The 11979-nt window shown below is 37.2% G+C and overlaps 1 protein-coding gene across 1 annotated transcript in view; it reads left to right on the top strand.

Moving 5' to 3' along the window:
* The window catches only part of PNRC1 (proline-rich nuclear receptor coactivator 1), a 5116-nt gene extending 3557 nt beyond the window's left edge, over positions 1-1559 (top strand). Inside the window, exon 3 of the mRNA XM_006870663.1 lies at positions 1554-1559. Within this exon, the coding sequence (XP_006870725.1) occupies positions 1554-1559 (6 nt within the window). The remainder of the gene's footprint in view (positions 1-1553) is intronic.
* Positions 1560-11979: the final 10420 nt, after the last annotated feature.

The following is an 11979-nucleotide window of genomic DNA, read 5'->3' as shown; positions in this document are numbered from 1 at the left end:
TTCTCTAAATTGATTTCTGCCTTTTAATCTGTAATTACTAGAAAACTCCTGTTCCCATTTGTACCAAACTTAATTTGTATTTGTTTAATTTTTATTTACATCCAGATTTTAAAATAGTTTCATGCCAACAAAATTGGCTGTAATCAAATCTTTAAATAATAATAATTTGGCCCCCCCTTTTAAACTAGTCTTGGCTTTTTATGTGTGTATGTGTTTTTCATGTTTGTGTCAGAGATGGTGTGTTGGGTTAACTTTCCACTTTACTGGTTTTGAGTGTCTGACTTTATATACTTATCTGTCCTATTTGATTAAATTAGAAGGTCGAATAACAGCATCACCACTTCTCTGGGCAGGAATTCCCATCTAAGTGCAAATGATAGTAGGTAAATAGTACAGTTGATTAGTTTCTAACATAGAATATATTTTTATGTACAATCTGTTTTATAAAATAGTACCATTTGACCTAACATGTGTTTCAGTGAAAGAAAATCCTACTTTGGTTTACTAAATTGGTATTATTCTTGAATGTGGTATTTGAATGTAAGCAAACATAAGCAGACCATTGCCCTCCAATCAATTCCAGCTCTGACCCTATGGGAGAGAGTAGAACTGCCTCAGTGAGGCACACTGCTAGAGCCTTCTTTCTTGGAGTGGCTGGTAGGTTCAAATCACATTTTGGTAGCAACCAAGCAGTTTAGCCATTTCACTACCAAGGCTCCTATAAAGCAAGCATAACTGATGGTAAAACAGATTTTGGATTCTGAAGCTTTAAGATGAATAATATGTATTTTTTAATACATATCAGACTTACTCTAGTCGATGTAGAAGTTTTGAAATACATAACTATATAGTTTTTTTCTTTAAAGCTTTTTGTTGAGAATACACAGTAAAAATATTTCAGGCGTTCTGAATGAACTAATTAGCAACATTGAATATTTTTCAAACTGCAGCCATTCTCACCCTCCTTTTCTGAGTTTCCCATTAACATAAACTCATTGGCCCTATCTATAGAGTTGCTGTTGGCAGTTTGATCCCATATACCCACTACCATGGAGTCGGTTCTAACTCTTAGTGACTTGTTAGAGCCATTAAGTTGGTTCTGACTCAAAACAACCCTATATAGGGTTTCTGAAGAGCAGTTGTGGGGTTTGAACTGCCAACCTTGTGGTTAGCATTCTAGTGCTTATACTACAGTGCCACACCAGGACTCCTAGTGGCCCTAAAGTACAATAAAACTGCTGCCCCATGTTAGTGCTATCAATTCCCACCCATAGAGACCCTGTATAGGGTTTCCAAGAAGCAGCTGGTAAGCTTGAAACACCAACCTTGCACTTTGCAGTCTGATGCATTAGCCCATCGGCACCAAACCAGGACTCCAAATTGGTAAATCTTACCAGCCAGCTTCATCTATCTCCCATAGAGTGGCTAGTGGGTTTGGACCTCGTATCATAGTTAGCAGGCCAATGCTTAACCCCCAGGCGTGCCACCGGGCAGACCTTTTTCACTAAACTAGATTTGGTTTTTAAGACTTATGGGGATATTTTTGGTTTAAGATTTAATGGATTACCTCTAAGCAATAGTTTCTAGGTTTTATCTACCTTCCATGGATCCAGAAAGAATATATAAAGTCCATGAGAATTTTCTCTTCTCCATTTCTGCTTCTGGTCAGCATTCTATGGAATCCAGAAGAGATGATCACTAATGGTAGCTGGGCACCATCCAGTTGTTCTGGTCAGCTTGGCAAAGGTTCCCGTATAGTTTTAAATTAAAGAGAAAATTTACTCAAAAGATTTTTAAGTATTTGGACATTATGTAGACGTGAAAAAGAATAAGGTGTTGAGAATGACACTCTTAAAATGGGGTAGGTGAGGAAGGTATTGCTGTCATCCCAAGAAAAATTAATTAGTAGGTGTCTTAATTTTCTAAAGCGGTCATAACAAAATACTACAAAATAAGTGGCTCTAAAGAACAGAAACATTTTTTCACAGCTCCTGAGGGCTTTTGAGAGAACTGTTCCTTGCCCCTTCTTGATACTGGTGGCTTTTATGATTGTAAACACTTCTAGCTCTGGACACAGCATCTTCCCTATGTTGGTAGGACTCCATATCTGCTCTCCCATTTTATAACACATCACTCCAAAGGGATTATTAGAATTAGGACCCCTTACTACCCTGATATGACCCTGTTTAACAGATGATAAAAGGAAAACTATTTTATACAAGGTGGTATTCACAGGTCCAAGGGTTAGGACTTAAAACATTTTGGGATCATAATTCTTAACTCCTGGTGTGGCACTGTAGGAGCAGTACTGGACAAGGTCGTTCATTCAAGCTCACCAGCCACTTCTAGGATACCATATATACAGGGTCGTATGAGTTGGAACCAGCTTGACAGCACTTAATTTATAGCAAAAGGGGGAGGAAGGACATTTAGCTTTCTGGCTGTGGTTTTATGTGGGTGGTATGGGTTTAGCCTGCCTTAAACAATTACTGACAGAACAAGCTACAAATAGTATTTGACTGGCAGTGAAGAGGAAATTGACAGTAAGGCAAAAGCCTGAGCAAACAGGTGATGTAAAAACATGTGAAGTTGTTCACATAATAAACATGTTACATAAAAGCAATTGCTGGCAAGTTGAGTCTCTTAGTGACTTTACAGGACAGGGTAGAATGGCATCGGCATCATAGGTTTTCCATGGCTGTAAAGCTCTGGTAGCGCAGTGGTTACGAATCGGGCTGCGAAGCACAAGGTCAGCAGTTTGAACTACCAGCTGTTCTGTGGGAGACAGATGAGGCTTTCTGCTCCCGTAAAGATTTACAGCCTCGGAAACCCTATACAGGGTCACTGTGAGTTGGAACTGACTCCACGGCACATAGCAACAACAAAATTTTTATTGGAAGCAAACTGCCACATTCTTAAACGGTAGGTTAGCAGCCAAGCACTTAGCCCAGGCATCCCCGGGATTCCAGTGTGTTACATAGAAATAAAATGAAAAATACATGGTTATCTTTTCTGTGCAGTCCTAGAGTCTCTTGGTGACCCAAACAGTGAAGTACTTGACAACTAGCTGAAGGGTTGGTAGTTCAAACCTACCCAGAGGCACCTTGAAAGACAGTTCGGGCAACTCTGCACACACAGGGTTGCCATGAGCTGGAAGGGATGTGATGGCAACTATGTATAATCATCACTCTTTTCCTCTATATTTTAACACAAAACTAATACAGCACTTGAATGGAATCCAGTCACGATTTACTTGGGAAATCTGTTTCTTTTGCTTAATAGGTGGAGTTCACACCACCTAAAACAAAACAAAACAACAGTACTTACCCTTTGTCATCCTCTGCTCTTTGTAGAAAAGCCCTAACAACCTGTAATGTTGAGAAGGGAACAGAGAAAAGCCCAATTTCATTGTTCTGCCCTTTTGTACCATGTCCCAGAGTAGACCTGGGGAGAACACAACTAGAAGCTACCTAGAGACAGAAAGGGAATTAGGATTGTGAAGTGCTCTGACTTTGGTATTTAAGTGCCATCCAGTCGGTTCTGACTCTGACCTTGTAAAGAGTTTCCGAGAAGCAGCTGTTGGATTTGAACCATCAACCTTGTGGGCCAGTGCATTATCCTGCAGCGCCACACAGCAATCCCCGGTGATTGACTGGTTGTCGTGGTAGTGGTGATGTGCCCTGGAGTTGGTTCCGACTTATAGTAACCCTGCATAGGGTTTTTCCAAGGCTGTAAACCTTTATGGAAACAGAAAGGCTCATCTTTCACCTGTGGAACACTGGGTAGTTTCAAACTGCTGACCTTAATAGGCCACTATGCCACCAGAGCTAGATCACTGTAAAGTCACCATCCCTACCCTAAGCCCTGCCAGCCTGCTAGCATGTTCTCAAAATCATTTATATGTCTGGGGGAAAGTACAAGTTGTCCTAGTTCAGTCACCCACCCCTACCCTATTCCTGGTTATCCCAGCAGTACCAGACAGAAAAGAACCATGATTAAATAATGTAGACATTTTACACACATACACACAAAAAGCAGGCTGGTTTTTTAAGTTAAGGAGGCCAAGAGATACTATTAACAACATATTTTAGGTAGGGGCTTTAAGCAGTCAGTTCTAAGAAGAGAAAAACTTGGGAGATGTAAAAGTTCCATTTGCTGCTGGCATTTTGCTTAAGTTGTTGCCATTCCTGCTCACACAGATGCAAACACCCTCCTCAAAAATACTTGGGAAAACTCATTTTAGAAGTTCAAATCAGATTTTGAATATCCTCCCAATTTTTAGTTACTAAATTTAACTTTTTCTCTAATAATTTTTTGTAAATATTAATACTAATGGATTAGCTTAAATGAGTTCTAACAATCTAACAGTCTTAGAATATGACAAGTACATATATACAAGTTTAATAACATTTTGTACATGATTATAAAAATTCTAATACAATAAAATCATTCTCTTACATATATGTTAATATCTTACAGAGGTCCTGCTACTTTGGGTAATATAAATGCCTCAGCCACTCCTTTGCTTGACATTTCGCCATTCTTTTATATAATTTCTAATAACATGTCTGTAATGTATTGTGGGTAACCTTATAAAGTATGTTTAGGAGATGCAGAGCTGAAAGTTACCTGTAGGTGGCATGCTGTGTGCTGTCAAGTCAGTTCCAACTCATAACGGCACTGTACAAAGTTTCTGAGAGGCTGATGGGTTTGAACTGCTGACCTTAGCAGTCCAGTGCTTATAAACACAACTAAATTACAAGCTGTATTCCTTTCAACAAATGCTATTAACAGGCAAAAAGTGAAATCTCACTCAGAAGGTAAATAGGGATTGTCTAGTGGGAATCTTGGAGTCCTGGTATGGCACTGCAGGATAATGTACTGGACCACAAGGTTAGTTCGAACTGCAAGGTTGGCGATTCAAACCCCAGAGCTGCTCCTCAGAAACCCTATACAGGGTCACTATTGGCCGCAACCAATTAGACGGCTCTTAACACACACACACTGTGGGAGTCTTAGGAGTATTAAGCTGGGCCTTAAAAGTGAATAGTATTTGAGAAGCAGCAGAGGAAATTAACTGTATGGCAAAAGCCTAAGCAAACAGGTGATTTGAAAAGATATGGAGTGTCCAGCAACTCAATATAAAAATGCAAAGTAAGATTGTGTTTAACATTTTACTGGTGTCCTGGTGTGGTGCTATAGGATAACCATTTGACTACAAGGTTGGTTTGAATCACAAGGTTGGTGGTTCATATTCACCAGCTGCTCCTCGGAACCCTATACAGGGTCACTATGGGTCAGAACTGACTCCATGGCACTTAACAACAACATTGTACTGGGGTTAGAACATGAAGGGCTTTGAATGTCATTCTAGAGTTTCAACTTCATTCTGTAAGCATAGCAAAGCCACCAAAAGGTTTATTAGCAATGGAATGAGATTCCTGTTTCAAAAAGAAGACAAATAAGTTTAACAATTTGGAAAGGGGAAAGCTTGACACAGGGAGACCACATTGAGGAGGGTATTGCAGCATTTCAAGAGAAATATGTACTTAAGAAATTATCAAAGGGTATATGGATTTGAGGGATATTTTAGAGGTAGAATTATTAAGCATTTGAATGGAGGATGATAAAAGATTTTTAACTTGGCCAATTAAAGAAGCCAAAACTAACAATTATGGAACACTGAAGGAAGACTGGAATTATAAATATGATACATTGAATTTTCAGGTGCCTGTGGGAGAAAAATGAGGCTGTCTGCGTCTATAAATGTTACTATCGGAAACTTGATAGATCACTGAGTTGGAATTAACTTGATGGCAGTGGGATTGGGTTTGTTTTTGTTTTTTTGTAGGGCATCCATGTGGAAATGCTTAGCAAGTAGACAGAAAAAAGGTTAGGCCTAGAAGTAATATTGGTAATTGTATATAGAAATAATCAAACATGAAAATGGGACTGAAATATATCTTTTACCCCTATTTTCTCACTTTTTCCACACAAGGCTTAACACCTTTCCCAGTATTCTTGATCTAGTACTTTCAGCCTTCAGTGTGGGTTGCACCTCAGTGTAAAGAACACAAAAATCCTTATCATTGGACCAATAAACAACATCCAGATAAATGGAGAAAAGATTTGTCAAAGATTTAATTTTGCTCAGACCATCAACATTCACGGAAGCAGTAGTTAAGAAATTAAACGGTGTACTGCATTAGGCAAATCCGTTGAACAAGACCTTTTTTAAGTGTTCAAGAGCAAAAGATGTAATTTTGAGAACTAAGGCACGGCTGACCCAAGCCATAGTATTTTTAATAACCTCAAAGTTGGACAATGAATAAGGAAGACCATAGAAAAAATTGATGCATTTGAGTTATGATGTTGGAGGAGAATATTAAGTACCATGGACTGCCAAAAGAACAAAACAGTATGTGTTGGAAGAAGTACAACCAGAATGTTCCTTGGAAGCCAGATGGCCAGACTTCATCGCTCATAATTTCAGATATACTATCAGGAGGGACCAGTCCCTGGAGAAGGATATGTCTGGTAAAGTAGAGGGACAAAGAAAAAGAGGAAGACTCCTAATGAAACGAGTAGCGCAGTTGCAGCAGCAATGGGCTCAAATGTAATAGACAATTGTAAGGCTAATGTAGAACCAGTGTTTCCTTCTGTTGTGCACAGGGTCTCGATGAGTCAGTACCTACTCGCAGCACCTAACAATAGTTTAAATCTGAAAGGATATTCAACTTGAGAGTACATTTCTTAAAATGGTATTTGTGAATATGGAGTCCTGGTGTGGCACTGTGCACTGTACCACAAGGTCAATTTGAATCCCAAAATGGGTTTGAATTGCAAGGTCAGTGGTTCAAACTCACCAGCCGCTCCTTGAAACTATACAGGGTCACTGTGAGTCAGAACCAACTCAATGGCACTTAACATTTGTATAGGCATACACAAAAATTTAATTTTTGAAAGAAACTTTCTTTAAAATGTTAGGGTTCTCCGTAGGTATGGGGTGGAAAGTTTGTTCCTTAAGAAGTAGAGATAGTTTCATGTGCATGAACTAAGCCTTTTTAAGATTGTCTTGGATTAATCTGACAGTTATCAGATTAAGTTATACACATAGTCTTGTCAATTTTTTTGAAGTTCTAAATTAAATAAACTAAAATATGAATACTATATTTACCAAACTTACTATAATTATATAAACATTCAATTATAATTTAAGATTTATAAGAGGTGTATTTGAGATTTTAGAATTCATTTTTTAGAGCTGAATTTATAGTAATAATGTTTGCCAAGTTTAGAACTAGCTATACAAATGTAAAGTTCCATTAGAGGAATAGCTTATCATAGATTATATAACATTAATTACAGTATCTGAAATAATAGTAAAAAGGAACAAAGTGAGAAGAATATTGGTAGGAGTAACCTACATGAATAAATTGAAAACCAGAAGCAGAGCTGTTGAAGACTATTTGCTCTGCTCAAGTTCCATTTAGCTGTAAGTCATAGGCCTTGAAGTTTAGTAACATCTTAAAAAATAACAATGAAAATTTAAGTTCTCTAGCCATTCTCACAATTCTACATTTATGAACATGGAAGAAAGGATCCAGGAAAATAATTTTTCCTAGTTTCATATGTAAGTGGCAACGGGCTCGAACTCAGAAATGTGTGGATTTTAGTATATTGTTGTAAAGTTGCTAGATACTTATCAAACTCCTCCAAAACTCCTCCAATAAAGCCCATTGTCAGTTCCAACTCAAAGCAACTTTCTGTGACAGATTAGAATTGCTCCCTAGGGTTTCCACAGTTGTAAATCGTTACAGGCGTAGGCAGCCCTCATCTTACTTCCATGAAGAAGTTTGTGGGTTTGAACTGATTACCTTGTAGTTAGCACCCCCCACACTTAACCCAATGTGCCACCTTAATAAACAACTAATTGCCATCAAGTAAATTCCAATTCATGGTGACCTCACGTGTATCTGAGTGGAACAGTGCTCTTAAGTTTCTGTGGCTTATTCCTTGGATGTAGAGGACCAGGCCTTTCTTTTAGGGTGGAATCAATCTTCAACCTTTATGCCAGCAGCTGAGCTTGTTAATCATTGGTACTGCCCTACTCCTGAATTATTACTGATAGTTTTCTTATTCCAGTAAGAGAGTTTGTCAACTTGTCAAATTATCAAATTGTTCTTTGCAAACTAGAATTTTGGAGAAGGAATACCAGAGGTAAGGCACATTTTTTAAACTTTTGGTTATTTACAAAATACAAACAGCCTGGAGTATAGAATTAATGATTAGGGTTACTGTTTGAGTCATTAAAAATCCAGGGTTTCAAATCATTCCATTCATGGCTGATGCAGCCAAATCATACAGACCCGAATTTGTAAACTTTGTGAGTATACTGGAACCGTAACCAGAATGGGAAAACTGGCAGGTCAAAGTCCTGAACAGGAGACTCAGAATGGGCAGTGAGCCTTTTCAGAAGCCTGATCCAGAGACTGTATCATTGCCAGGACTGTGTAGTGACACATACTCAAAACAGGGTGGTGAGCATCTCTTTGAGCTAGTCACCATTATTTCCAACTGTGCCATGCAAGAGACGTAGTTGCTATGTAACACTATGTAACACCTACACTGTCCTTGTTTCTGAGAGACTAAGTTTCTAAAAGAGTACTGACCTGTATCTTCTCCATCCTGGTTAATGTTCTGGTACACCCGCATTCTACAAATTCATCAGTCATGACTAACCAGGAAGAACGGGTGTAAAGCCCTGCAAAAACCTTAAATTCTTAGGGTAAATACATATCACAGTGAAAAATAATTTAAAATAGAAAGCCAAATCCTATTACAAGATTAATCAGAAGAGAGAAAATAAGTCAGAAGCATTTATTTACCCTGAATAAAAGTAAAAATTGCACTAAAAATAGTCTAAAAACAGTAAAATCATTAAAGATTATTATTGTATTTTAATGGTACCATGTCATCACAAAAGGAGTTAAGTTTTGACTCTGGTCCTATCAAAGTTGAACAGAATCAACCTTACTCTTTAAATGATCATGTGTTTACTATCTTTAGAAGGAAGGGCTTAACATCAAGAATTGGATTGCCCTTTTCCACCAACCTCTAAACCGCTCCTGGAATCACTGTGGATTCAGTCCAATCTCCTTCATATTCAGTATGTTTCTTAAATTTCTATTATCATGTGATGCTTGAGATGAGACCCTTCACTTTAAAACTAAGAAAACAGAACTATGTTTATGAAAGTTAATCAATCAAGGTTTTCTGGAAACTCTTTAGCCAATTAGATATCCCATTTATGAACATTCTAAGCCCCCCCCTCAAATATTACTATTAAAAGAATTGGAGAATAGATGAATATATATGTGATAAATATGCAATGTAATTGCTTTATAACATATATATTCATCTATTCTCCAGTTCTAAGTAATAGTCCTGATGAGGTGCTATAGGATAAGCACTGGACTACTAATCACAGGGTTGGTGGTTCAAACCCCCAGCTGCTCCTCAGAAACTCTATACAGGGTTACTAAGAGTCTGAACTAATCTGACGGCACTACCAATAGGCGTAAGGGGATTCACTGTAAATTTTTCTTATTGAAAGCTTTTATGATAAAATGTATAAAAAGGGGGCGCGGGTTAAGACTAATTTACCAGTTTACTTAAATATTACACACAAGTTGACTATTTACAAGGGGGCTTCAAATAGTTTGTGCAAAATGGAATGAAAAGATAATGAAACTTTTGTATGAACTTTTGAATACCCCTTGTTATTAGCAATTGTGTAAAAGCTCGTTCACATGTAATATACAGCAAAAATATCAATCTTTTCAAGTTAAAATTTTTTGCTTTCTGCATTTTTTTCCTTTCAATTGTTTTGGTTATAAAAACTTCTAAACAATAGAAGATCTCATGGTAATGACTGAAACGCTAAACCTTTAAGTACTGAACAATAAAGGATAGTATAGCTAACAGTGGCTTATTTGGGAAATGTGATAATTGACAGGCAGTATGCAACTTGGTTGATTAAAACCTTTATTTCTGAATAGCAGTGGAGCAAATGGAAAGCTAAAACTGTTTTAAAGCATTTTTTAATTGATGCAGTTCAATTTTCCATCATACACATTCACTTTAAAACACAACTTACTTGTCAAAAAAGAAAAGTAGATAACGTGTAGTCATTTCCAAAACTTCCTAAATAACAGCTATTTCTGACTGTCAGCTCAGAGCTCCGTATAAAAAGAGCCATTTATATATGCCATATTTCAGAAAATAGACTCTTCATCCATTATTTTTTTAAATTTCATTTAGTAGACTATATGGTAAGCTCGGTGACTCCAAATGATAAGCACTGGACTGTGAACCACAATGTGCGTGATTCGAGTCCGCCAGTTGCTTCTTAGAAGAAAGATGAGGCTTTCTGCTCTTGAAAAGATTTAATAGCCTTAGAAACCCCAAATGGAGTAAGTATGAGTCGGAACTGACTCCAAGGCACTTAAAATAATGAGACTAAGGAATTAAGAAGTGTGAAACAATACCAAACATTAAAATTTTATATACACTAAAAATTGTTGGTTAATGTGCTGGACTGCAAGGTCACTTTGAATCATAGGTTGGTGGTTGAAGCTTACCAGCCGCTCCTTGGAAACCCTTAAAGGGTCGCTCTGAGTTGGTACCTCGATGACACTTTACAACAAACTAAAATACTAGAATTAACTCAACTTCATTTAACATGTTTACTGACAATGAATGTTAAAGAATGTTTTTTCCCTACAGTTCTGATAGAAACACTTTACAATGCCTTGAAATTTAAATAACACTCCTTTTCATTTTTAAAATGTAAGATTACCAGAAGAGTCTGACTTGTAGGCTATGTCAGTTTTGAAGAGGTCTTCAGGGGAGTACCTCTTCTCAAAAGGTAAAGTATTAGTTTCCATACCTCACTGCTCCACCACACCCACCCCATTCACATACCAGAAACCATTAAAATGTTCTTAGGTTATCAGTTGGGGTTTAGAAGGCTATTTTATATTGAGATCTGTGTTGAAATTAAAGTTAATTTATATCCATGCCATTATGAATAAACTAAGAAAACTATCATGTAGGGGTTTTTTTAGTATAATAGGTAGTCATATTTTTATTGAATTCTGCAATCTACCACTACAATCCTTAAAAAGCTATTTTTAAAAAGCACATAGTATTTAAGTATCTTAAAAGAATTAAACTCCTAAAGACGATATATTTTTGCACCTTGTTTCAATAACACTATTTCTTAGGAACCCTCATCTTATGCAAGATGAAATAAAAAACAGCCGTGAACATGCAATCAATCAACTTTTAGGACTACATATTCATTACCAACCAGGCATGCTCTCATCTCAGAGACTTGTAAAATTTCTACTGGAATTCTGAAATTACCTGAAAAATCAATAATTTTCCTAACATACAGTAAGGATATTCTTAATTTTAAATTCTAATTGATTTTGTTGGTGTTGTTCAGTGCCAAGTAGGTACCAACTCTTACGTGACCCTGTATAGGGTTTCCAAGGAGCAGCTGGTAAGCTTGAACCACCGACCTTGTGGTTCAAACTGACCTTGCAATGTAGCACATTAATCTACAGTGCCACACCAGTATTCCTATAATCTATTTACTCATTTAAAAATCAACAAATCTTAGATGAATTTGAATTTCTGCATTATAAAATCTAATACTCACACGTTGCTGGTAAGTGCCATTGCCATCAAGTTAATTCCGACTCACAGTGACTTTATATAGGGTTTCCAAGGAGTGACTGGTGGGTTTAAACTGCCAACTTTGCAGTTAGCAGTCCAGTACTTAACAGCACACCAGGACCCCACATAGTACTTTTTTTTTTTTTTTTTAATGTTTTATTGTGAATTATATGATAGTTTACATGGGGGAAGTTTAGTTTTGTGTGTGTGAGTGGTATATTTTGATTTTTTCCA

Source organism: Chrysochloris asiatica, unplaced genomic scaffold (genome assembly GCF_000296735.1).
Source record: "Chrysochloris asiatica unplaced genomic scaffold, ChrAsi1.0 scaffold00146, whole genome shotgun sequence".
Classification (NCBI taxonomy): Eukaryota; Metazoa; Chordata; class Mammalia; order Afrosoricida; family Chrysochloridae; genus Chrysochloris; species Chrysochloris asiatica.
Note: the sequence above shows the minus strand (reverse complement) of the source record. Positions and strands in the feature narration are given on the sequence as shown.